Source organism: Dermacentor albipictus, chromosome 8, assembly GCF_038994185.2.
Source record: "Dermacentor albipictus isolate Rhodes 1998 colony chromosome 8, USDA_Dalb.pri_finalv2, whole genome shotgun sequence".
Taxonomy (NCBI): Eukaryota; Metazoa; Arthropoda; class Arachnida; order Ixodida; family Ixodidae; genus Dermacentor; species Dermacentor albipictus.
In genome coordinates, this window is record NC_091828.1 from 31,088,527 (window position 1) to 31,115,214 (window position 26,688).

At 49.6% G+C, this 26,688-nt stretch overlaps 1 protein-coding gene across 1 annotated transcript in view; it reads left to right on the forward strand.

Moving 5' to 3' along the window:
- Positions 1-26,688, forward strand: part of LOC135914485 (sodium-coupled monocarboxylate transporter 1-like) — a 117,379-nt gene that overhangs the window by 50,263 nt on the left and 40,428 nt on the right. Inside the window, exon 8 of the mRNA XM_070522779.1 lies at positions 8,029-8,117. Coding sequence (XP_070378880.1) covers positions 8,029-8,117 — 89 coding nt within the window. The remainder of the gene's footprint in view (positions 1-8,028; positions 8,118-26,688) is intronic.

The window sequence follows — 26,688 nt, forward strand, 5'->3', positions numbered from 1 at the left end:
CCACGGCGTGCCGTCGGAGGTATTTAGGTACCTTTATGAAAAAATACCGAATGCGATTTCACCGGCGTATTGCGAAGTGCTGTGCGGGTACCAAGGGAAAGTCGCCGAAGGAATACACCATCCGTCAGCTTAAATCGGAATTTGCTGTGTCGCGTGCATACGCCTTAAAGGGAAACTGAAAGGTTTTCCAGAAAAAATGAGTGAACATCTGTACATAATGGTTTTCAACCCTCCGAATTCGAATATCGTATCGAAATTGAGCGAAAGAAAGCGCAAATTTATGTTATTCAGACGAAAATTGCAGCAGCGGACACGCCCAGCTCGCGCGTCTCGTTTCCGCCTGTGATTGGTCGGTGCGCCTCGTGACGTGAACTCTAGTAACCGACCGCTGCCGCTACACATGAAGCGCGCTGCCAGGTAGTTTGGTGCTTTCGACGCGAACGAAAGCAAAGTCTTGGGATCTCCTCGTGTTGGAAATGCTCTTTTGTATGTTTTTTGCAAAGCGGCCTAGTGATCTCGCCGATCTTTCGCCGATCTAGTGAGCTCATTTCCGGTCAAACAACTGTTGTGTTGTGTTCCTGCATGCCTCCTCGTGGAACGTAAGCGGGGATGCGATCGTCGGCATTTGTGCGCTGTCCAAAGCTGTCGACAATCTATAAAGACGGTTTAAACGCGTGAAAAGCTTCCCGGTTCATGCAGTACGTGTAGTGACCTTCATCTGTTGACTACCACTCACGTTGACTACCACTCACGTTGATTACCACTCACGTTTACTACCACGCACGTTGACTGGCACTCTACATACACGAAGACGCACCAACAAAGGAATGCAGGGTCGATCGAAGCATATTACGATGGCACGTACGCAGAAACAAGCGCGGTCAGGCACGGTCGCGGACGCTGTGAAGGAACGAAACAGAGTTGACGTCACAACACCGCGGTTTCCGGTCTCCAAGACGCCTCAAAGCCAAGACGCCTTGGCCCACAAAAGTCGCGTCTTGGAGAGAACCCGATGGATTCCAGTCGCCGTGAGCCAAAGTCACAAGTCACGCTGCAGCGGAACACCTGTGAGGCGCACGGCTCTTTCGGAAGCGCTGAGAATTGCGAAGCCCAGGCACTTAGAAAATGAGAAATATGAAGAACGCAAGCCGATTCTTATGCCTGGCCTGTGCGGTAATTGAGCGAGTGGCATGCGCTGCAATCGGTGGTCGCTCAATAGATTGCTCATTTGGAAGGGATAGACCCACTACAAACGGCATAAAGAATCACTACGACCGAACTTCTGACATAAACTGTCTGCGGACGACTGTCGACCCAAATGGGCATTCAAGGAATGTAGCAACACAGCGTACTGCAACCGCCGAAGCGTCTCAACCTTGAGGCGTGTACTGCACCCGGACTCCTCCCTCGCGCTTCTCTCTGAATATGCTGCGTCATTTAGCGCTGCCTCCGCGAGGTATGTGTGTGAACATACAGTCAGACCACATTTTTATTAATATATATATAGACGCAAGTTCATTCCTGTTTAGCACAGAATAAAAATAGAACGATTTCTTCTTTTGCCATTGAAGAGCGGCACATACCCATGGCCCATAGCCAGTGACTCAAGATGGCGTCAGAGGTTAGATATAGACAGACAACATGCCGCCAACTGGCCGAGCTGGCAAGTTATCCTGATTGCTTTAAGACAGGTCTGATGGTTGGTTTCAAATTCGGTTCCATCATCACAGCAGCCCTACGGCGTATTCGTTAGACCCCAGACTACCCAGTGACAGAAGTTGGCGTGCAATAGGTTACACCCGGAAAGACAGACAAAAATGTCGCTAACATAATCATGTTCTCAAATAATACTAATCCCAATAAATAACACAGTAAAACACATCACATACAAAAGAGAAAGAGGTGGCATAGATGACAGAGGGGCTATTTCTGATTTCCTGCAAGGAGAATGGCTTAGCATCGAAAACTGTTGTCCGACGCCACAAGGGAGCACCACATTTTGTTTTCGTATCTCGCGTTCAAATGTACCATTAACACGCCACAACTAAATAGCAATCAGCTACAATTCCGAACGTTACAAAAGACTTAAACGTGTATGCGGAGTCTGCATTGATGGTATTTAATGTGGCTGCTAACGTAATCAGAAAGCTTCGGTCTTCCCGTAAAAACCGGCCTTGTTTATGGTGTTGCATATGGAAGCGGTCACATTATAGTTAACGTGAGCAGATGGTTATATTGTCACCCAGCTATTAGAACTAAAATAGTTTACCACCGACAGATTGGCAAAAAAAAACGTCTGCCTTTAGCGATAGCTGGTCTTCGGAGAGCGCGCGCACAACCACGAAATTCGCCGTTCTCGCGTTAAGGGTCCCGTGTCATCACGCGCAAACTTATTTCGCGTCATTGCTCCCCTCTCAAAAGCGACCGGCCCGGTCACTTCAAGGGCAGTGGGCGCGCACTATGTGAGGGTTTGTGAGGGTTGCTTAGCCCTCGCGTGCGTAGTACGGCTTCATCCGTACTACATGGATTACTTAAGCACAGGGACGGCGTCGGATCAAACCAGGATCAGAGCTTCGAGGCACCACCTCGTGGTTCACATCACTGAGGCGGTGTACAACTTCAGAGGGGCCGAAATATCGGAGCAACTATTTCCCTGAGAGCCCACGGTGTCGGATAGGTGTCCACACCCACCGGCGGTCGCCTGGTAAGTACTGGACGTTCAGTCGGGTCTGGTTGTAACGGTAGGCGTCGGTATTCTGCTGGGTGCGGATGCGATTCCGAGCAAGCTGGCGAGCTTCCTCGGCTTTCTCGACGAAATCTTCAGTGGTGTCATTCCTTGTGGTTTCGTGGTCTACCGGGAGCATGGCGTCTAAAGGAGTTGTAACGCGACGTCCATAAGCAAGCTCGAATGGTGTAAAATCGGTGGCCTCCTGCACAGCGGTATTGTAAGCAAACGTGACGTGTGGCAATATTTCATCCCATGTTTTGTGTTCCACATCAATGTACATGGAGAGCATGTCGGCTAATGTTCTGTTTAGGCGCTCTGTTAAGCCGTTAGTTTGCGGATGATAGGCTGTGGGCTTTCGACAGTCGGTGTGCGTCAGTGTGACGACTTGTTGCAATAACTCCGCTGTAAACGCTGCACCGCGGTCAGTAATGAGTACAGCGGGTGCACCGTGACGAAGCACGATGTTGTGGACGAAGATGCTGGCGACTTCAGCAGCAGTTCCCCGTGGCACGGCTTTCGTCTCCGCATAGCGAGTTAAATAGTCAGTTGCCACGATTATCCACCTATTTTGCAAGGATGACGTGGGGAACGGCCCAAAGAGGTCCATTCCCACTTGCTGGAATGGCGCCGGAGGGGGGTCCAAAAGCTGAAGGAGACCGGCTGGCTGGACGGGTGGAACTTTACGCCTCTGACAGTCACGGCATGTTCGCACATAGCGCTGAACCGACAAAAAAAATGTGTGGCCAATAGTATTTTTGCCGAATGCGCGCTAATGTCCTCACGAAGCCTAAGTGGTCGGCACAAGGATCGTCGTGACACGCCTGTAAAACTTCCTCGCGCAGTGCCGTCGGAACGACGAGAAGGATTGTTTCCTGGCTGTTCTCGTAATTTTTCTTGTACAGGACATCGTTTCGCAGGCAGTACGATGTCAATCCTCGTGAAAGTGGGCGTGGGACAACAACGTGAGCTCCCTCGAGATACCGGATGACTGGAAGGAGCTCAGAGTCTGCACGTTGATAGTCAGCCATGCGCACTGCGTCGACGACACCAAGAAACGGCAAATATAGGTCCAAGTCAGAGGATGTCAAGGAAATCGGAGAACGTGACAAGCAGTCAGCGTCGTTATGCTTATGGACGGATCTGTAGACAACAGTTATGTCGTATTCCTGGAGGTAGAGCCTCCAACGAGCGAGGCGACGTGACGGGTGTGGTAGATTCCCAAGCCAGCCGAGCGAGTGGTGATCACTGATCGCTCGAAATGGCCGGCCGTGTAAGCAGGGTCGGAACTTGCTGATGGCCCACAGGACTGCTAAGCATCATTTTTTTGTCGCTGAATATTTAGCTTCTGCTTTTGTCAGACTACGACTCGCGTACGCAATTACAGGTTCTGCGCCATCTTACCACTGAACCAGAATGGCCTCGAGTCCCACGTTGCTGGCGTCGGTATATATTTCAGTTGCCGCGGTGTCATCAAAATGCGCCAGCAATGGAGCGGATTGAAGGCGTTTACGCAATTCGGCGAAGACCTGCTCTAAGTCTTCCGTCCACGCAACGGGCACACCTTGTCGCGTCAGGTTCGTGGGTGGTTCAGCAATCCTTGAGAAGCCTTCGACGAAACGACGGTAGTAATCGCAGAGGCCCAGGAACCGCGGAAAAGCCTTTTTGTCTTGACGACGAGGAAACTCGACAACGGCAGCGAGTTTTTCTGGGTCCGGTCGTACTCCATGGGAGTCGACCACGTGGCCTAGAAACTTGAGTTCCTGGAAGCCAAAGTAACATTTTTCAGGCTTTATGGTAAGGTTGGCCTAGCGTATTGCGGTAAGGACACTTTGTAGCAGGCCGAGATGTTCATCGAACGTGCTGGAAAACACAACAACGTCGTCTAGGTACACTAAACACGTCTGACACTTTAGTCCAACGAGTGCAGTGTCCATCATTCGTTGGAACGTAGCAGGAGCGGTACAGAGACCGAAAGGCAGCACTTTAAATTCGTACAGCCCATCGGGAGTCACGAAGGCGGTTTTTTATGGTCACGCTCGTCCACTTCGATTTGCCAGTTGCCTGACTTTAGGTCTAACGAAGTAAAGAAGTGAGCATGACGCAGACGGTCCAAAGCGTCATCGATCCGTGGCAAGGGATCAACGTCGCGTTTAGTGGCTCGGTTAAGCCATCTGTAGTCAACGTAGAAGCGGAGTGTGTTGTCTTTCTTTTTTACTAGTACGTCAGGCGATACCCACGGACTTGCCGACGGCGGGATGACGTCATCATTTAGCATTTCTTTCACTTTATGTTTCATCGCCTCCCGCTCCATAGTTGACACGTGATACGGATACTGACGAACAGGCCGCGCCGACTCCACTGTAACGATTCGGTGTTGCGAATGGAAGTGCGCTGGATTTTGGATTTCGTGGAAAAACAGCTGGAGAATTCTGTCAGTAGGCCCAGCAGCTGATCCTTCTGTATATCTACTAAGGCAGCATTGATGTGGATGCGGTTATTCAGGCTGGCGTGAGTTATGGCATCCGGTGAAATCACTTGTAACGTGCCGATGTCGCAGTAGTCAGCAATGTCGTTCAGGATTGCCACAGCTGTACCCTGAGGGACGTGCTGATACTCATGGCAGAAGTTTGTCAACAAAACTTGAGAGCACTTATGCTGTATTCGAACAAGGCCTCGGGCGCTGCAGATGTGTCTTTCGAGCAGCAGTGGGATATTTGTATCGGCAATACCCTCATAGCCGTCGAATGCGTCGCAGGTGTCGAGGGTCACTACGCTGCTCCTTGGCGGCACCGTGATGTTCTCGTCAACAATCCTCAAGGCGTTGACATACGTGTCGTCAGTGCTGCTCCCTGCTAAGGCCTGCGCCATCGAAACCGTTACCCGCGACTGTTGTAAGTTAATCACAGCTCCATTAGCCTGCAGAAAGTCTATTCGCAGAATTAGGTCCCTCGAACCGCTTGGGAGGATAACGACATCTCCGAGGTACGTAAACCCACGAATGCTCACTCGGGCTGTACATGTTCCTACTGGGGTTAGCAGATGTCCTCCTGCAGTTCGAATCTGCGACCCTGTCCACTCGGTAGAAACTTTCTTCAGCTTGCAGGCAAGGTCCATGCTCATAACTGAGGTGTCCGCTCCAGTGTCGATTATCGCAGTTATTTCTTCGTCGTCTATGGTGACGGGAATGTTCGACGTTACTATCTCTCGTAAGGTGTTCGACTCCGTCTGTACGTCTGCGTCGTTCTGTTTTCGTCGTTGCCGTCGTAGTGGAGGATCTTGCGTACGGTCGTCGTGAGCGGCCTCACCTCCAGAGGTCGCTGAACTCAGTTTTCCCGACCTGCCGGGCTAGGCGAGCGGCGTCTCAGAACACCGCGAGTAAAGGCTTGGCTTGGTGATGGTGACCGGTAACGAGCAGGAGACGACGAACGGGGTTCTTGCCATCGCTCATCAACATTGCGGCGATTCGCGACGAAACTCTCTATTTCCGGTGGCCACTCACCAGGTCGTGGACAAGGTGCATTCGGCGAGAATCCACGGAGCCCCACATGACGATAAGGACACATTCTGTATATGTGTCCGGCTTCCCCACGAAAACACATGGGCTTGTAGTCTGTGGTGCACCAGACGTCCCTCTTCCTAGTCCTGACTTCGGCGATGTGCGGTGGGCTGCGAGGCGGCCTGAAGCTTACGTCCATTTGTTGATTGGCGTGTACGATGCTGCACACACTTGAGGGTGGCGGACGGCGTACTGCTTCAGCGTAACTAATTTTGGCGTGCGGCCCATGCTGTGGTGCCTCGTACTGTCCAGGAATATGGACGGCCTGTCGGACTTCGGCACGCACCATTTCTGCAATCGAAAGTCGTCCCACAGGGGCAGTGGTCGTCTGCATCTTTTGGAGTTCCTTCTTGACGACAGCCCTGATGAGTTCTCGCAAGACGCCAGCGTCGTTACCGAGGGTAACGGCAGAGAGCTCCCTTGAAATCATGGCATCGCGGTTGTTTTGCCTGGCCTGCTGTGGAAGGGCCTTTTTCATAGTAGAGGCTTCGTCATGGAACTCTGCAAATGTCGTCGGCAGATTTCGAATGAGGCCAGCAAAGATTTCCTCCTTGACGCTGCGCATGAAATGGCGCACCTTTTTTGTTTTAGTCAAAGAAGGGTCCGCACGTCTGAAACGTCGATTCATGTCTTCTACGTACGCCGTCACTCGCTCATTCGGACCTTGAATTCTTACCTCCAATGCTAACTCCACCCTCTCCTTCTTGTCCGCCCTGGCGAAGGCATTGAACAACTGCCTACGAAATTCTTCCCATGACGTCAGTGTTGCCTCGTGGCTCTCAAACCATGTTTTCGCGGAATCCTCAAGAGCGAAGTACACGTAGCGTAGCTTACGCTCGTGGCTCCAGTCGTTGAGGTTGGCAACCCGGTCAAAATGGTTAAGCGAGTCGTCGGCGTCCTCTGAAGCAATTCCGTGGAACAGATTCGGCGTCCGGAAGTGATTGACAACAACGTGCGATGCTGCACGGGTGGCAGGAGGTGGTTGGTTCGTAATTCTACTTCGTTCGGGTAGCAGGTCGTGCTATGGCTGGAATCCCTGGAGACGTCGGCTGGCACGTACGTGCACAGGCGTAAGCTCGGCTGAACTACTCACCGGGCTTAGGTCTGGGGTATGCTCCGGAGATCTTAACATCGACCGTACCCCGCATGTCCACCAGAAATGTCACGCAGCTATTAGAACTAAAACAGTTTACCACCGACAGATTGGCAAAAAAAAAAAACGTCTGCCTTTAGCGATGGCTGGTCGTCGGAGAGCGCGCGCGCAACCACGAACTTCGTCGTTCTCGCCTTGAGGGCCCCATGTCATTTCGTACAAACTCATTTCGCGTCAATATAACTTTTTTACGAAATGATTTTTCAAATATTGGTCGCATTGTCTATAGCCTTGAAAGCCGAATCATTGATAAATTATGGTCAATGCATGGCGTTTTAGATTGCATTATTTGATTGGCATTCCTTTTTATCCTTATTGGCAATGATATGACGCCACAGTTTCGAGAATCTGGCATTCATATTTGTTATGATTTCGCGAGATATTTAAGCAGAAAACTCCAGCACTTGCAGTATTTTCAATACGAGTTGTAATACGGTCAGCCGGCTTGCAGGTTTCTATAACATTTCCTATTGTTTGGACTTTCTTTAAACTTCTATTGCAGAGCTATAGGAAAATTAATGTGTTGAAATTACCGATTATCTTACGAGCTAAGACTGCATTTTCAACCTAATTATCATTTCAAATTTTCAGATCATACCGCACTACATTACTACTGAACTTGTAAATATACCCGGATTCGCAGGACTGTACTTGGCTGGAGTTGTAAGCGCTGGAACAAGGTAAGCAGATTAAACAGAGGACTATACTATCCGATTATTGTGGCGGCAAGCGCCACTGAACCTATTTAGAAAGAACGGTGACTCCACCTGCGGTTGAGGGGAAAGATAACCTGCTAAGGACTTTATATTATTCGGCGCGTCGCGTTTGAAGCTACATAGTGGAAGAATCATTTATTTGTACCTTTCTGGGGAATCAAATCCAACCATCGTACCTATTCAGCTGATTATTTCGCCAGGGAGGAACCATGAACTGTTCATGTAGCTTTTGTCCTTTATTTATTTGTTATGCTGTGTTGTCCACAGCGCCTGCCTATGATTTCTTCTCTCCGACTCATTGGAGAAACGCCTTACTTTCCGAGTGCTTGACACACCATCAAAACCTTTAGACACCTCAAAACTAACCCGCAAAATATGGGCAAGGCTAATCGCTTCGACGCACATTGACGTTAGGCAAGCGGGTGTTCAAAGGAGCCAAGGTCTCCCTTAGCATTGCCGACCATTGCACAATTTTCAAAACTACTGGAGTAGCCCTGCCTGCTCCTTGCAATTTCGCAAAATGTTTCTGCTACCATTGAACATTCTATGTGCGGCACTTGTTAGAACAGTGCTCGCAACCAAATTAGAAAGCTCAATAAGCTTCAACAAAGCAACTCTCTCACCAAAACGAGAATAGGCCTTCCTGTCTCTTGCAATAAAACCATGGCCCTCAGTCCCCAGTGGTTGCCGAACTTCCTGACCGAGGCGGTAATTAGGCCTGCGACGTGGCAGAGAGTGTTAAGAATCTGCGCATTCCGACAGGCCGCCACTGGAAACTGAACCTTGCAACGTTTAACATGCGAACCCTATCGAGTGAGACTAGCTTAGCAGGGCTCTTTGAGGAAATATCAGGCATTGCCTAGGATTTTATTAGCCTTTGCGATGTTAGAAGGACTGGTCAGACTTACACAGTGCTTACTAACGGCCACGTCCTTTCTAGAGAGGTTTGCCAGATAAGAGAAAATACTTTGTAGAATTGCCCATCCATAATGACATAGCTGAAAGCACTCATAAATTCTACAACAATATTGTGAGATTGGCAGTCATAGCAATAAAGCTAATTAAAAGATACCGGGCCTTATAACGTACAACTATTCCAATATGTTTTTATTCCCATCTCCTGGCGCCAAATTTGCGTAACCACCGACGCACATATCGGGCGGTGACGAGAAGGGTTGTCTTAACAGATTAATCAAAGGCTCCCCTTGTTTATAGGAGGTAACGTTTGTTTCCTTTAAAAAGAAATACCATTGCCTACACGGAGCGGGTCTAATTTAATTGGCTGACAAAAGACGAAGAGCACGCTCAAGTAGAGAGGGATTCAACGGGGCGGAGCCAGTGCACTGAAAATCATTAACCGGGTGAAGAGCGTGGTGTCGGCGTCTGTGATTGGTTCACTTTCCTTTACTTACCTTGAGGTGGCTGTCGAAAATTGCGGCGACATGCAACTGAAGGTTAAGACTGCCGCTAAAACTGATCCTCGGCAAAGAAGAGTTGCCGAAACGTGCCGAAAGTGCTAGAAGACGTTACAGGGCCACGAAAAAAATTTTATTGTATGCAAATAAACCCATGCTCTCCGGCAGGTGCGAGTAGCCAGTGCCTGAGCGATCGGTGGCAGCCATCTTTTATTCCTTTTGGAACGGCTCAGCCTGCGGCTATTCAGAAAAAAAATTGAGTTTTGTTCGGCCTATAAATGCATCCTTAACGCGTACACGTCACTTTGACGGGGCGAATTTTCTTGGTTTCGTGGCGTAGTGTGAAAGGCAGGTGAAGTGGGTGCAACCCCATAATTTTTTACCTATAGCCAGGGCTTATAAGGAACAGCGTCGAAACAGAAACAACTATTTTTCTTTTGGTCAGAGCAAATATGCACAATCAGTGTGTACACGTGATATTGTCACAGTCTAGTAGGAGACGGGAAAGCCGGTGTCCAGGACGCGTAAAAGCACTTTAAGAGAGCAGTCAACCAGACGTCATTGTCGTCTCTGTTTTTCTACTCGCGCGCTACTTCAGCGTCGTTCTCATCGCCTAGCACATACCCGCGGCGACCTTATAGGATGTGGAATTTGCCCCTCAACAATCAACAATAAATTAATCAACAAGCGTAAGACAGCTGACATAAGGAAGTATAATATTGATAGAATTTAACATGCTCTCAGGAATGGAGGAAGCCTAAAAGCAGTGAAGAAGGAACTAGGAATTGGCAACAATCTGATGTATGCGTTAAGAGACAAAGCCGGCAATATCATTACTAATATGAATGAGATAGTTCAAGTGGCTAAAGAATTCAATAGAGATTTATACAGTACCAGTGGCACCCATGACAATAATAGAAGAGAAAATAGTCTAGAGGAATTCGAAATCCCACAGGTAACATCGGAAGAAGTAAAGAAAGCCTTGGGAGATATGCAAAGGCGGAAGACTGCAGGGGAGGATCAGGTAACAGCAGATTTGTTGAAGGATGGTGGGCAGATTGTTCTAGAGAAACTGGCCACACCCTGTATACTCAATGCCTCATGACCTCGAGCGCACCAAAATCTTGGAAGAACGCTAACATAATCCTTATCCATAAGAAAGGGGACGCCAAAGACTTGAAAAATTATAGACCGATCAGCTTACTGTCAGTTGCCTACAAAAAATTTACTAAGATGATCGCAAATAGAATCAGGAACACCGTAGACTTCTGTCAAGCAAAGAACCAGGCCATTCCGTAAACACTACTCAACAATAGACCATATTAACACAATCAATCAGGTGATAGAGAAATGTGCGGAATATAACCAACCCTTATATATAGTTTTCATTGATTACGAGAAAATGTTTGATTCTGTCGAAACCTCAGCAGTCATGGAGGCATTACGGAATCAGGGTGTAGACGAGCCGTATGTAAAAATACTGAAATATATCTATGGCGGTTCCACAGCCACCGTACTCCCCCATAAAAAAAGCAACAAAATCCCAATAAAGAAAGGCGTCAGACAGGGAGATACGATCTCTCCAATGCTATTCCCAGCGTGTTTACAGGAGGCATTCAGAGACCTGGATTCAGAAGAATTGGGGGTAGGTGTTAATGGAGAGTACGTACCTTAGCAACTTGCGATTCGCTGATGATAGTGCCTCGCTTAGTAACTCAGCGGACCGATTGCAATGCATGCTCACTGACCTGGAGCGGCAAAGCAGAAGAGTGGGTCTCAAAATTAATCTGCAGAAAGCTTAAGTAATGTTTAACAGTCTCGGAAGAGAACAGCGGTTTACGATAGTTAGCGTGGCACTGTAAGTGGTAAGGGAATACATCTACTTAGGGCAGGTAGTGACTGCTGATCCGGATCATGAGACTGAAATTAGCACAAGAATAAGAATGGGCTGGGGTGCGTGTGGCAGGAATTCACACATCATCAACGGCAGGTTGCCATTATCCCTCAAGAGAAAAGTGTAACTGCTGTGTCTTACCTGTACTCACGTAAGGGGCAGAAACCTGGAGGCTTACTAAAAGGCTTCTACTTTAATTGAGGACTACGCAACGAACTCTGGAAAGAAGAATGATAGGTGTAACGTTAAGGGATAAGAAAAGGGCAGATTGGATGAGGGAACAAAAGCGAGTTAACGACATCTTAGTTGAAATCAAGAACAAGAAATAGGCATGGGCAGCGCAAGTAATGAGGAGGGAAGATAACCGACGATCATTAAGTGTTACGTACTGGATTCCAAGGGAAGGGAAGCGTAGCAGGGGACGGCAGAAAGTTAAGTGGGCGGATGAGATTAAGAAATTTGCAGGGACAACATGACCACAATTAGTACATAACCGGGGTAGTTGGAGAAGTATGGGAGAGGCCTTTGCTCTGCAGTGGGCGCAACCAGGCTGATGATGGTGATGATGACTAATTCAAGGTTATCGCATTCTGCCTTTGTAATGCACCGGCTACCTTCATAAGAATGCGGACTCCTTACTTCGCGGCTAGAAAGGTTCCACGTGCCTTTGTTATCTAGACAATGTCATAGGATTTTCACCAACTTTCGCGAGTCATCTAACGCGTCTGTCGGCTATTCTTGCTGTTTTCCAATGCATCGGCCTGCAAGTGAATTAATTGGAATGCCACTTTGGACGTCGTCAAATTACCGTTCTTGGCCATGGCCTGGGCTGCGTTTGGCAGGCATTCTCAGATCATGAAGAGCAGGTTGCCATTATCCCTCAAGAGAAAAGTTTATAACAGCTGTGTCTTACCAGTACTCAAGTACGGTGCAGCAACCTGGAGGCTTACGAAAAGGGTTCTACTTAAATTGAGGACGACGCAACTAGCTATGGAAAGAAGAATGATGGGTGTAACGTTAAGGAATAAGAAAAGAACAGATTGGGTGAGGGAACAAACGCGAGTAAACGACATCTTAGTTGAAATGAAGAAAAAGAAACGGGCATGGGCAGGACACGTAATGAGGAGGGAAGATAACCGATGGTCATTAAGAGTTACGGAATGGATTCCAAGTGAAGGGAAGCGTAGCAGAGGGCGGCAGAAAGTTAGGTGGGTGGATTAAATTAAGAAGTTTGCAGGGACGACATGGCCACAAGTAGTACATGTCCGGGGTTGTTGGAGAAGTATGGGAGAGGCCTTTGCCATGCAGTGGACGTAACCAGGCTGGTGATGATGATGATAATGATGATCATTATTATTATGATGATGATTATGATCATAATTTACCCCTCCTTTGGAAAAAAGGCATCGTCCCGATGCACCAATCTCCACAGGCTGTGCAAAGACGGTGCAAAGTTGAGGTAATGACAAAAGTATGGCTTCATACGAAGCACGTGCACAACCTCGGGCACATGCCGCCGGCGTTTGGAGCAGTTATGACTGTCGGGGGCAACTTCAAAATTCAAATCGCTGGTGCGGTGCAGAACTGTGTACGGGCTGAAGTATCTTCGCACGAGCTTCTCAGAAAACCCCCGCCGACGAATAGGAGTCCAGACCCACACCTGGTCACCGACGTTGTATGTGACGGGCCTGTGTCGAAGATTGTAGTGTCGGGCATCGTATTCCTGTTCTTTGATTCGCAAACGCGCAAGCTGCCTGGCTTCATCTGCGCGTTGCGTAAATTCATTGGCACCAGTCTCGTCGTCACCGCGCTCGTTTGGCAGCATAGCGTCCAACATTGTTTTCACTTCCCGGCCGTAAACGAGGTTAAAAGTTGCCACGTGTGTTGCCTCTTGGCGAGCCGTGTTATACGCAAATGTAACATATGGTAAAATCTCGTCCCAGTTCCTGTGGTCGACATCGATGTACAAACTCATCATGTCTGCCAGAGTCTTATTCAAACGTTCGGTCAGCCCATTGGTTTGGGGAAGATAAGCCGTTGTCTTTCGGTAAGTGGTACCACTTAGTCGCAAAACGGCAACCTGAAGCGCAGCTGCGAACGCAGCTCCTCTGTCTGTTATGACCACTGCGGGAGCGCCATGCCTTAGGATGACGGCTTCGAGGAAAAATCGCGCTGCTTCGGCTGCTGTTCCACGTTGGATAGCACCTGTTTCGGCGTATCGAGTAAGGTAATCTGTGACGACGATTATCCATATATTTCCGGCTGTAGACAGTGGAAACGGACCTAAAAGGTCCATGCCAATTTGTTCGAATGGTGCTTGCGGTATCTGAACAGGATGCAGCAGTCCAGCTGGCTTGCCGGGTAGGGCTTTGCGGCACTGGCAATCCAGCCATGTCTGTATGTATTGTTTCATGATCGACGCAAGTCTCGGCCAATAATACTGTAGCCTAATTCTTGCCAATGTCCGAGTGTAGCCTAAGGGACCAGTGGTCGGTTCGTTGTGACAGGCATATCGGACTTCGTCGCGAAGAGATGCGGGAATGACGAGTAGGTAGCTGCTGCCACTAGGTGAAAAGTTCTTTTTATAGAGAACGTCGTGGCGTAAGCAGAATGAAGGCAGCCCTCTGGCGAATAACCTCGGCACGCTGCTTGTTCTTCCCTCTAATCAATCGAAAAGAGTAACAAGTTGTGCATCCTCACGTTTCTGGCGTGGAACAGCCACAGTATCTAGCACGCCTAGAAAAGCCGCGTCATCATCGCCGTGCACGGCAGTCTCCACAGGAGACCGCGAAAGGCAGTCGGCGTCGGTGTGTCGTTTCCCCGATTTGTATAAAACAGCGAAGTCGAACTCTTGGAGCCGAAGGCTCCAGTGCGCAAGCCGACCAGCTAGACCTTTTAAATTCGTCAGCTAGCAAAGTGCATGATGATCACTGACAACGGCGAAACACCGACCACACAAATATGGCCGAAATTTCAGGAAGACCCATGCCAGTGCGAAACATTCTTTTTCTGTAGTAGAATAGTTAGCCTCCGTTCTTGATAGCGTCCTGCTGGCGTAAGCAATGACTCTTTCGGCGCCGTCCTGCCGCTGTAAAAGCACTGCGCCAAGGGCGACATTACTTGCGTCGGTATGAAGAATCGTAGGGGCGTCTTCATCAAAGTGTGCGAGCACGGGAGGCGTCTGCAAGCGTTGCCGCAGGTCATCAAAAGCCCGTTGCTGGTTTTCACTCCACACAAAAGGGACATCTTCGGTAGTAAGATGTCTCAATGGCCATGCGATACGCGAAAATTCTGCGATAAACCGTCGGTATTAGGCGCAAAGGCACAGAAAACGTCGCACTGCCTTTTTATCTGATGGCGTTGGGTGGAAATTAGGGACCGCAGAGACTTTATCAGGTTCAGGTCGGACATCTTCACAACTAACAACGTGACCGAGAAATTGAAGTTCTTCAATACCAAAATGACACTTTTCAGGTTTCAAAGTTAGACCAGCTGAGCGTATTGCTTGAAAGACCGTCTTTAGTCTCTGTTCCTCGAACGTGACGGAGAAAAGAATCACGTCTTCGAGGTACCCAAGACATGTTTGCCATTTGAGGTCTGAGAGTACCGTGTCCATTAATACCAGTGCCAGTACCAGTGTCCATTAGTACCAGTACCAGTGCGTCGATGTGTTCAGCGACGCCAGTCCCGGTGTCCAAGTTGTCGCAGATTACACGTACGAGGGAACACTTCACGGCGGAAGCGTGACGTCATCGTCGGCGATACGTAAGCGGGGTCGCTGGTGTTCCGCGGTGTCGACGTCATTTGACCTCGTAGAAAATGTGACGACGAGGTCACGGACATTAATCACTGCACCGTACTCTCTCAAGAAATCCATCTCCAATATAAGTTCCTTACAACACTCAAGGAGACTGACGAGGATGGCGACAAAGGTTGTACCAGCTATTACTATCCTGGCTGCGCATTGTCCAATCGGGGTGATCAATTGGCCGCCGGCACTTCTGATGTTGGGCCCGGTGCACGGCGTCTTCACTTTTCTCAGCCTATCAGCCAGCTTTTATGCGAAGCATATTACTAGAGCTCAACCCAGCTCCTCAGGCGCGGCGGTGTCGCCTTCAATACCACGTGACACCGTGACGTCACGACAGAGGAGAAACGGGGCTCCAACTCGCGCTGTCGCTCGCGGCGTCGCCTTCAAAGCTGACCACGTCACACCGTGACGTCACGACAGAGGAGAAACGAGGCTCCAACTCGCGCCGTTGCTCGCGGCGCCGCGGTGGTATATAAGCAGCTGCGCTTGCCTCTGCTAGACACTCACGAGGTGAGATGCCTCCTGGAGACAGAGCTGCTCGTTGGAATGAGAAGCGAAGTTTGCGGCGTGCTACAGAGACTGTTTCTAGGTGCCTTTGCTACGGCGCAGCGACTACGCGCCCCGCATCGGACGCGGTGAGCGTCGAGCAACGCAGCGTTCGGCGCGACAACGAAATTCGCGCCTGAGCAAGCGCCGCACGCCTGAGCCGACGCCGACGACACCGGCTTTTCTGCGACACGAGCTCCTTAACGCTGTCGCGTTAAAATAAAGGCTAGTATGCTTCGCATCCTGGGCTTAACCTTAGCTAAGCCATAGCCATTTTTTACTTATTATCGAAAAATGCGAACCCGTAACGACGAGAGCGGCCACTTGGTGGCCGTAAATGCAAATGACTAGATCGGCGCTGACGGCGTCGGTTGCAGGGGGTGTGGTTGGAGTCGTCGGAGTTGTAGAGTCGTCGATCGTCGGAGATGGGGGCTTTTGGATATCTAGCCGGTTCGCACACTACTGCGCGGTAAACATGTCCTGCTTCGCTGCAATGAAAGCATAACGGCCGGCAGTCGGCGGTGCGTCATAAATCGCTCTTTCGAAGGGGGTAGCCGGCAGGGGATTCGCCGTAGAAACGAGGCGCAGCGATCGACTGGCGGCGATACGGCATAGCTGGCGGCGGCTGTGACCGTCGAAAATAGGGCGTTGGGGGTGGTGGTGATGGCTGCGTCGTAGTGGTCGACAGTGTCAGCAGCATCGAAGTGGCGGGAGGTGGACGACAGACAGCTTCCGCGTAGGTTAATCGTTGCGGCACCACCTGCCAGTTGGGCGACGAAAAGGCCTCTCGAACTTCCTCCCGAACGATATCAGCGACAGAAGCCACCGCTGGTGCCATGGGAGATATCCCGAGCTGCCGGATCTCCTCTCGCACAAACTCTCAGATTACTTCACGCAGAGACGTGCTGCAGCTCTCAGGTAGAATTGAAGCATTCATCGGCGAGCTCTTGCGGTCATATTGGCGGTAGCGTTGCTGTAGTTCCCGTTCTATAGCGGTAGCCTCCTTGGTAAATTCGGCCACAGTCGTCGGTGGGTTCCTCACGAGCCCAGCAAACAGTTCCTCCTTCACTCCGCGCACGAGATAGCGCAACTTCTTTTCTTCGGGTCTGCATCTCAGGGTCTTCTCTGCGGAAAAGGGGGGCCATATCTTTGCGAACATGGCATCGCTCTCGTTTGGTTTTTGAATACGGGATTCGAGAAGGAGCGGCGCGTTGTCTCTTCTGTCACTACTAGTGAATGTGTCTAGCAGCTGGGTGCGGAAGGAATCCCACGTGGTCAGATTTCTCTCCCGGTTCACAAACCACGTACGCGCACTGTCTTGAAGCACAAAATAGACATTAGAAAAATTTTGCTGGGAGCCCTAGTCATTATAACTGGCGACACGCTCAAATTGGTCCAGCCAATCTTGGATCTCTTCAAAAGCGTCACCCTGGAAACGTTCTGGGATCTTGGGACTCTGCAGCATCACCTACGATGTAGTTGCAGTGGCTATGGCAGACAACAGTAGACGCGTTCTTGCAGGGTCCTGCGAAGGGTTGAACTCGGATGTCAGGCCTAGCAGGCGGACACTGTAGCGGTGAACAGGAGTTTGGACAAACGCAGGTGATTCCGCGTTCAATGTATGGCTCGGCGAAGCGGTGCTGATCATGAGGCAATCCTACCCCGCACCTCCACCATTCTCGCAGCCTAGTAGGAGACGGGAAAACCGGTGTCGAGGACGTGTAAAAGCATCTTATGAGAGCAGTCAACGCAACGTCGTAGTCGTCTTTGTTTTTCTATTCGCGCGCTAATTCAGCGTCGTTCTCATTGCCTGGCACATACCCGCGGCGACCATATAGGATGTGCCAATATCAGATGGAGAGCTATTGTGGTTTTCGAGACGTCGCGTGATAGACAGGCGAGGGGGGAGGAGGGTGGTCCAAAAACGTTTTTGACCAATCGCGAAGCGCTGAGTGCGGAATTGGAATATAAAAATTTGCAATGGCTTTACGTTATAGCGCCCATAGAATAAAGTTAGTACAAGGCTATGCTCCGACCTCCAGGCATGATGACCAAGAAATGGAGCAGTATTATGAACATGTTGAATTACCAATCAGAAAAGTGCTAAACTAGTACACTGAAGTCATGGGTAAGTTTAATATAAAAATGGGGAAAAGCACCGCAGTGTAACAGTAAACGGCAACTATGACATCGACGCTAGAGAACACAAGTGAAGACATGTTGGTAGAATTCGCGGAAATTAATAGACTCCGAACGAGTAATACCTTCTTCAGGAAGCGCAGCAATAGGAAATGGAGCTGAAAAAGGCGTAATGAAGAAAGAAAAAATGAACTATATTTCATACTCTCTGGCAATTCCAGCATTGTGCAGGATGTAAAAGAGTTAGAAAAGGACAGTGACCATAGATTAGTGAGGTATAAGCTTTGTCCCAATTTCAAGAGGCACAAAGTAAAATTAGTCAGGAATAAACAGATCAGCCTATATGCAGGGAGGTTCAAGGCAGGCCAATTCAGACTGGTGCTCGCTAAAAAATATGTATCCTAAGCACAGCAAGGTGAAGGTAACATAGAGATAGTAAATGAAATCTTATGTAGGCTGAATTCAGAAGAATGAATTAAAATGAGAGGCAAGGAATCAAGGCAGCCAGTAGGTAGCTCGCTAAAGTAACAGCACCTAATAAACACACGATATCGCATGAAAATGTCAAATTTATGGCTGATATAATTCTGTGAACTGTGAAGGAAGTAAAAGATATCTGTAATTCTAACAGGAGAAAAATTGGGGAGGAGATAAAAATTGGTCGCTGCATGAAGTAAGGGACAACAACACGTGGAATAGGCCAATTCAGGATACACGAAGTAAAAGATCAGCAGTGTATTGTCATCAGCAATTTCGATGATATTGACACGCGTACATATGTATCTTTCTCGGACACGAGTTTCCACCGGATAACAAGTCTTAAACATTATGACTCAGCGCAGGAAGCGGCTGTAGGTATCGCAAGTTTCTCGAATGTTCTCAATGGTTGTATCTCTTCTCTGCTGTCAGCGAATCTTGCATAATCAGAGTGTATGTGCGATGCGAATTCTGTGGTACTTTCTCGAAGACACGCAGGCACCAGTGATTGCTGTTGAACTTTCGATGACACATGTATAAGAGACAACGCGCTTGACCAGCAGGTCAAATTTCGATATTCGCCGACTGCATTCGCTGCTATCGTTCTGCTTTGAGTGTAGCCTGTTCTTGAGGGCAGCAGTTCCCCTATTAAACCATCAGTTTTGTCAACCACGCTTTTGATACTGTAATATCATCTTCATCATCAGCCTGGCTACGCCCACTGGAGGGCACAGGCCTCTCCCATACTTCTCCAACAACCCCGGTCATGTACTAATTGTGGCCATCTTGTCCCTGCAAATTTCTTAATCTCATTCGCCCACCTAACTTTCTGCCGCCCCCTGCTACGCTTCCCTTCCCTTGGAATCCAGTCCGTAACCCTTAATGACTATCGGTTATCTTCCCTCCTCACTACACGTCCTGCCCATGCCCATTTCTTTTTCTTGATTTTTAACTAAGATGTCAATAACTCGCGCTTGTTTCGTCACCCAATCTGCCATTTTCTTATATGTCATCACTACTACGAGACATCTGATGGAGGTGTGCTGCGTTCATATAACAGTTGCCTCCGCAATGCCGTTTTCCAACCTGGCATTGCGGCTAAGATAGTGGCTAAGTCAACAACCACAATGGCAGCCCCATCGTCCCCCATTGTTACTCAACAATGGGGGATGGCAATCGCTTTCCTTTCGTAGAGCTTCGACGAAGGATACGGAAACAGGGTTCAAGACTTTCGACAGGATCTCAGCCTTCAACATTTAAACCTTTCAGGATAAACTACGCCATGCGTACTTCTTTCGCAAAAAATACCGCGAGCACATAGTTCGTGAATCGGTAATTCACCCTTACAACGAGGGGCTTCTTTTGCTTTAACTTCCTGAGCACGTTCACGAGGATTGTCTGTAAAGAAAGGGCCAAAGTTCCATTGGAATACAAAGTACTGCTACCTAACGAGAAAGTTGACATATTTACGGGACACATGAGCCGTCTATTCTTCCGCGCCAATCCCAAAATGTCCGAGAAGAAGAAAGTTCTCCTAGTCATGCGTGCTGTGAAGCAAGAACTTTTCGCCGGAAATATACAAATTATACACGATATATAGAAAGAAGTGCCTCGGAAGAAGAACGCCTATAGCTGTGGGCTCTTTATTTTCTTGTGTCCCGGAGGTTTTTCGACCGCAGAGGCTGTGCAAAGGGCACAACGTCATACTCCGGGATGGAGCATGGGAATCCCAACCAAGAGTTTGCCCCTGGTCGTCCACCACTGCCTGTATAGAAGACAAGCGACCGCACTGGCCCTTCTACTATCGCCCTTGAACCTTTCGATAGCTCAACAGTTGAATAAATTGAATCGGATAACTGTTTCACACTTGCCACGGGTGCACGCTTGAAGCGAAACCTCGGGAAGACATCAATAGACAGTGAATCGTTGCCCACGCAGTATACTGGTAAGCAATCATTCACTGTTGCTTGCGTCCCTACTACAGCTACCGACGAAAAGAATACTAATAATAATATATGGGGTTTTACGTGCCAAAACCACTTTCTGATTATGAGGCACGCCGTAGTGGGGGACTCCGGAAATTTTGACCACCTGGGGTTCTTTAACGTGCACCTAAATCTAAGTACACGGGTGTTTTCGCATTTCGCCCCCATCGAAATGCGGCCGCCGGGGCCGGGATTCGATCCCGCGACCTCGTGCTCAGCAGCCTAACACCATAGCTACTGAGCAACCGCGGCGGGTGAAAAGAATACTATGAACATGCAGAGGTTAGCAGAGAATTTTGAGCGAATTGCTCCTCGCCATGTCAGCGAGATCCGAATTAACGCACGGAGGAACATCCTCTCGGTTGACGTGAAAAACAAGTTAATTCTTGATACACTAAAGGCTGCCACGCTAATAGGAAACATCCCAGTGGGCTCCTTTCTTTGCGTATGGAAAAGAAACCTCGACTGGCGTTATCTCTGACGTGGGCAAAAAAATCAGACACTGACCTCGAGAGGCTTTTGAATTCTACCGCACCAATAGTGAGGATTCGCGGCTTCGGTCAATCCCGGTGTATTCAACTAGTCTTTGGCTCTAAAACATGACTTGAATACGTACAAGGTGGATACGTAAGACACCGTGTGCGCTTTTACGTTCAAAACTGGTCCAGTGTCGGAAGTGTTTCAAAATAAGACACGTAAGCGCAGCCTGCAAAGGCGGCATAACATGCGAACGCTGTGGAGGGTTCCATCAAAATGATAGGTGCGATGCTACTGACATAAAATGTCCAAATTGTGCTGGTCCACATGAAGCGACATCAAAAGACTGCCAGAAAATCATGGGCGAAATGTCAGTGCCTCGAAAGATGGTGCGAGACAACTCCACTCAAAGACAGGCTGCTACATCGATACGCCACCGCAGGCGCCGATCGCAACACAGATGACAGCAAGACAATAGCATTTCCCGAACAGATGGACCATCGGCCACATGCCGAACTCCTCGCTTGCCAAGTTTGCTTCTGCGATCAAGATGCGGTCCCTATATACCTTCTTCTGCAGCAGCACGTGGAACACATGAGCAACACAATACGATGCTTCCGCCGACCGATTCTCGCATTGAATGACCGTAGCTCCCATCCAAACAAGCAGGCTTGAATGCGTCGGGTGATGTGTCTGCAAAGGTGGTTGACAATGATAAGAAAGAAAATGAAAATGTATGAAGTATGCTGAAACACTTCATAACTACGATGCATTCACTTCTCTGCGGACTACAGACGCTGGTTGCTAAGTTCACGCTACGTCTTCTAGACGCTTTGGAACCGCTCCTCGCGGCTCTACAATGAGGCACCTTGGCGCTATCTTTGAAAACCATTTACAAAGATCTGCAATAATGCAGTGGAATGCCAGCGGCCTACGAGGCCGCCTCGCACACATATGGAAGTGGGTGTTCACACACCAGTTTCCCGTGGCTGTAATATGGGAACCAAATATGGCGTCTTGACTACGCATATCTGGATACGTGCAACTAGGGTCAAGGGATGACCATTACTTAAGCAAAGTGCTCACTTTTGTTCGGCGAAATTGAACGTGCCTTCGTAAAGACATTCCTCAATATGCTTCCGAAGAGTAGGTTTGCATAACGCTGAAGTACAAGTGGCGCAAGTTCTCAGTAATTGAAGGATATATACCTTCAACATCGAGCACAGAGTCTTCCTATTTGCTGTCCATACTGCAAACTTGTCCGGGTCCTCATATAGTCATCGGCGACTTTTATGCCCACCATCCCATGTGGGACTATTCTTCAACGAATGCCCGAGGTAGAGACTTGGCTGACTTTATGCTTAGTCAAGGCTTGATGGCGATCAATGATGGCTCGCCAACATACCTTCGAGGCTCTTACAGCAGCAGTTGTATTGACATTCCGTTTGTTTCAAAGAGCCTGCTGCCTGCTACAAGATAGTGTGCGGATTTCGACACACAGGGAAGGGACCATCTACCGACATATATTCAGTTGAAATAGTTACATCCCCCTACTCCGCCAACTGTGCGTTCTATCAATTGGCCGACATTTCGAGAATCTGTGAACACCGCATGTCAAGCCAACCAATCACGATTCATTAATGAAGATGTCATCGCAATATTACCCGACAACACAAAACACCTCAGTGCACCTAGATCACCTACCTATTGATGACCAGTACGAGAGACTTCGCGCGATACGACGTCGAGCAGAACGTAAATACAGAAGGACCAAATCACCATTAGACGTCGCTGCATCACACCGGGCTCAACGTCATGTCCTACGCGACCTTGACAAGCTTGACATACAATGCTGGAGATCATTCTGTGGCTCTATGGATCCGAGAATATCTCTCTGTAGAATTTGGACAATTGTGGAAAGCCTTCAATCGCCTCCACAACAGCTGCAACCATTCAGCGCTGTGGCCATATGGCAAGGCCGGCGTGAAGCTGAGGTCGCCGATGACTTCTGCAAATTACTTGCGAGCTCCTCTAACCGTATACCAACGCAATCACGACTTACGTTTCCACCATCTAGTGATCACCGTCTGGATTTCCCTTTTACTATGCACGAGCTTGATGCTGCGATATCTACTTCCCGCCAGTATTTGACATAAAAACGTTTACAGCGCAAACACATTCAACCACAAAGAAAGGGACAGGACACAAGCGCTGACAGCGCTTGTGTCCTGTCCCTTTCTTTGTGGTTGAATGTGTTTGCGCTGTAAACGTTTTTATGTCAAGTATGCACCAACTCGCCCAGAAAGAAGTTTTAATGAAGTTCCCGCCAGTAATCTTCCCAGGGCCAGATGTAATTACATACTTGGCAATTTGTCATCTGGGAGTAGAAGCTCGGCAAATCCTTCTGACGCTCAACAACTCTACGTGCGACAGAGCAACTGTGCATAACCACTGGAAGTTCAGTCGTCTTGTGGCTTTGCTAAAACCCGGTAAATGCCCACATGATCTCTGACATTATCGGCCAATAGACTTGGCAAGCTGTCTCGGTATAAGATGGAGCGGATTGTACAGAGCATACTGGATTGGCTAGTCGAGAAAAGTGGGGGACTTCCTGATTTAATTAATGGATTCAGAAGAGGCCGAACGTCCATTGACGGTGCGATCGACCTAGTATCTTCTGTTCAACAGGACAAGAGACATCGTCGTCTAGTATGCGAAACATTTCTGGATAATAAAGGTGCCTGCGACAACGTCTTCCGCCATTCGATTCTTTCGTGTGCTTGAGGATATTGGAGTTTGTGGCCGGATGTATGCGTGGCTGCACAGTTACCTCAGTGGCCGCACCGTTTTCATGTCCACTTCGGATGGCGAGACTGATAGACATGATGTTAGCAGGGGTGTTCCGCAGGGGGACGTCCTTAGCGCAATATTGTTCAATAATCACATGGGTGGCGGCAATGAAAAAAATGGCTGTGGCTTAGCTAAGGTTAAGCCCAGGAGGCGAAGCATACTAGCCTTTATTTTAACGCGACAGCGTTAAGGAGCTCGTGTCGCAGAAAAGCCGGTGTCGTCGGCGTCGGCTCAGGCGTGCGGCGCTTGCTCAGGGGCACATTTCGTTGCCGCGCCGAACGCTGCGTTGCTCGATGCTCACCGCGTCCGATGCGGGGCGCGTAGTCGCTGCGCCGTAGCAAAGCCACCTAGAAACAGTCTCTGTAGCACGCCGCAACCTTCGCTTCTCATTCCAACGAGCAGCTCTGTCTCCAGGAGGCATCTCACCTCGTGAGTGTCTAGCAGAGGCAAGCGCAGCTGCTTATATTGACGCGAAATAGGTTTGCACGTGTTGACACGGGACCCTTAAGGCGAGAACGACGAAGTTCGTGGTTGCGCGCGGGCTCTCCGAGGACCAGCCATCGCTAAAGGTAGACGTTTGGTCCCAGTCTGTCGGTGCTAAACTGTTTTAGTTGCCATAGCTGGGTGACATTTCTGGTGGACGTGTGGGGTACAGTCGATGTTAAGATCTCCGGAGCATACCCCAGACCTAATCCCGGCGAGCAATTCAACCGAGCTTACCCCTGTGCACGTACGTGCCAGCCGACGCCTCCAGGGACTCCAGCCACAGCACGGTCTGCTACCTGAACGAACTAAAATGACGACCCCACCACCTCCCGCCACTCCTGCAGCATCGCACGTTGTCGTCAATCACATCCGGACGCCGAATCTGTTCCACGGAAGTGCTTCAGAGGACGCCGATGACTGGCTTGACCATTTTGACCGGGTTGCCAACCTCAACGACTGGAACCACGAGCGTAAGCTACGTTACGTGTACTTCGCTCTTGAAGATTCCGCGAAAATATGGTTTGAGAACCACGAGGCGACACTGACGTCATGGGAAGAATTTCGTAGGCAGCTCCTCAGTGCCTTCGCCAGGGCGGACAGGAACGAGAGAGCGGAGTTAGCGTTGGAGGCAAGAATACAAGGCCCCGATGAGCGAGTGACTGCGTACGTAGAAGACATGAATCGGCTGTTCAGAAGTGCGGACCCTTTGATGACTGAAACAAAGAAGGTGCGCCATCTCATGCGTGGCATCAAAGAGGAAATCTTTGCTAGCCTAATTCGAAATCCGCCGACGACACTTGCAGAGTTCCATGACGAAGCCACTACTTTGGAAAAGGCCCTTCAACCACGGGCCAGGCAAAACAACCGCGACGCCGTGATTTCAAGGGAGCTCTCTGCCGTTATCCTCGGTACCGACGTTGGCGCCTTGCGAGAACTCGTCAGGGCTGTCGTCAAGGAGGAACTGCAGAAGATGCAGACGACCACGGCCCCTGTGGGACAACTTTCCATTGCGGAAATGGTGCGCGCCGAGGTCCGACAGGCCGTGCATGTTCCTGGACAGTACGAGGGACCACAGCAGGTACCGCACGCCGAAATGAGTTACGCTGAAGCAGTACGCCGTCCGCCACCCTCAAGTGCGTGCTGCATGGTGCATCCCACTCAACAAATGGACGTAAGCTTCAGGCCGCCTCGCAGCCCACCACACATCGCCGAAGCAAGGACTAGCACGAGCGACGTCTGGCATACCCCAGACTGCAAACCCCTTTGTTTTCATTGTGGCGAAGCCGGGCACATCTACAGAATGTGTCCTTATCGTCATGTGGGGCTTCGTGGATTCTCGCCGAATGCTCCTCGTCCACGACCTGGTGAGCGGCCGACGGATATAGAAAGTTTCGTCGCAAATCGTCGCAATATTGATCAGCGATGGCTGGAGCCCCGTTCGTCGTCTCCTGCTCGTTACAGGTCTCCATCACCAAGCCAATCCTTTACTCGCGGCGCCCTGAGGCGCCGCTCGCCAAGCCCGGCGGGTCTGGAAAACTGAGTTCAGCGACCTCCGGAGGTGAGACCGCTGACGACGACGGTACGCAATATCCTCCACTACGACGACAACGACGAAAACAGAACGACGCAGACGTACAGACGGAGTCGAACACCTTACGAGAGGTAGTAACGTCGAAGATTCCCGTCACCATAGACGACGAAGAAATAACGGCGTTAATCGACACTGGAGCGGACACCTCAGTTATGAGCATGGACCTTGCCTGCAAGCTGAAAAAAGTTTCTACCGAGTGGACAGGGTTGCAGATTCGAACTGCAGGAGGACATCTGCTAACCCCGGTAGGAAGATGCACAGCGCGAGTGAGCATTCGTGGGTTCACGTACCTCGGAGATTTCGTTATCAACTCGGAGATTTCGTTATCCTCCCAAGCTGCTCGAGGGACCTCATTCTGGGAATGGACTTTCTGCAGGCTAATGGGGCTGTGATCAACTTACAAAAGTCGCGGGTAACGTTTTCAACGGCGCAGGACCTAGCAGGGAGCAGCACTGACGACACGTATGTCAACGCCTTGAGGATTGTTGACGAGAACATCACGGTGCCGCCAAGAAGCAGCGTATTGACCCTCGTCACCTGCGACGCATTCGACGGCTATGAGGGTATTGCCGAGGCAAATATCCCGCTGCTGCTTGAAAAATACATCTGCGTCGCTCGGGGCCTTGTTCGAATTCAGCATAAGTGCTCGCAAGTGTTGTTGACAAACTTCAGCCATGAGTACCAGCACGTCCCTCAGGGTACAGCTGTGGCATTCCTGAACGACATTGCTGACTTCTCCGATATCGGCACGTTACAAGTGACTTCACCGGACGCAACAACTCACTCCAGCCTGAATACCCGCGTCCACATTAATTCTGACTTAGCAGATGTCCAGAAGGGTCAGCTGCTGGGCCTACTGACAGA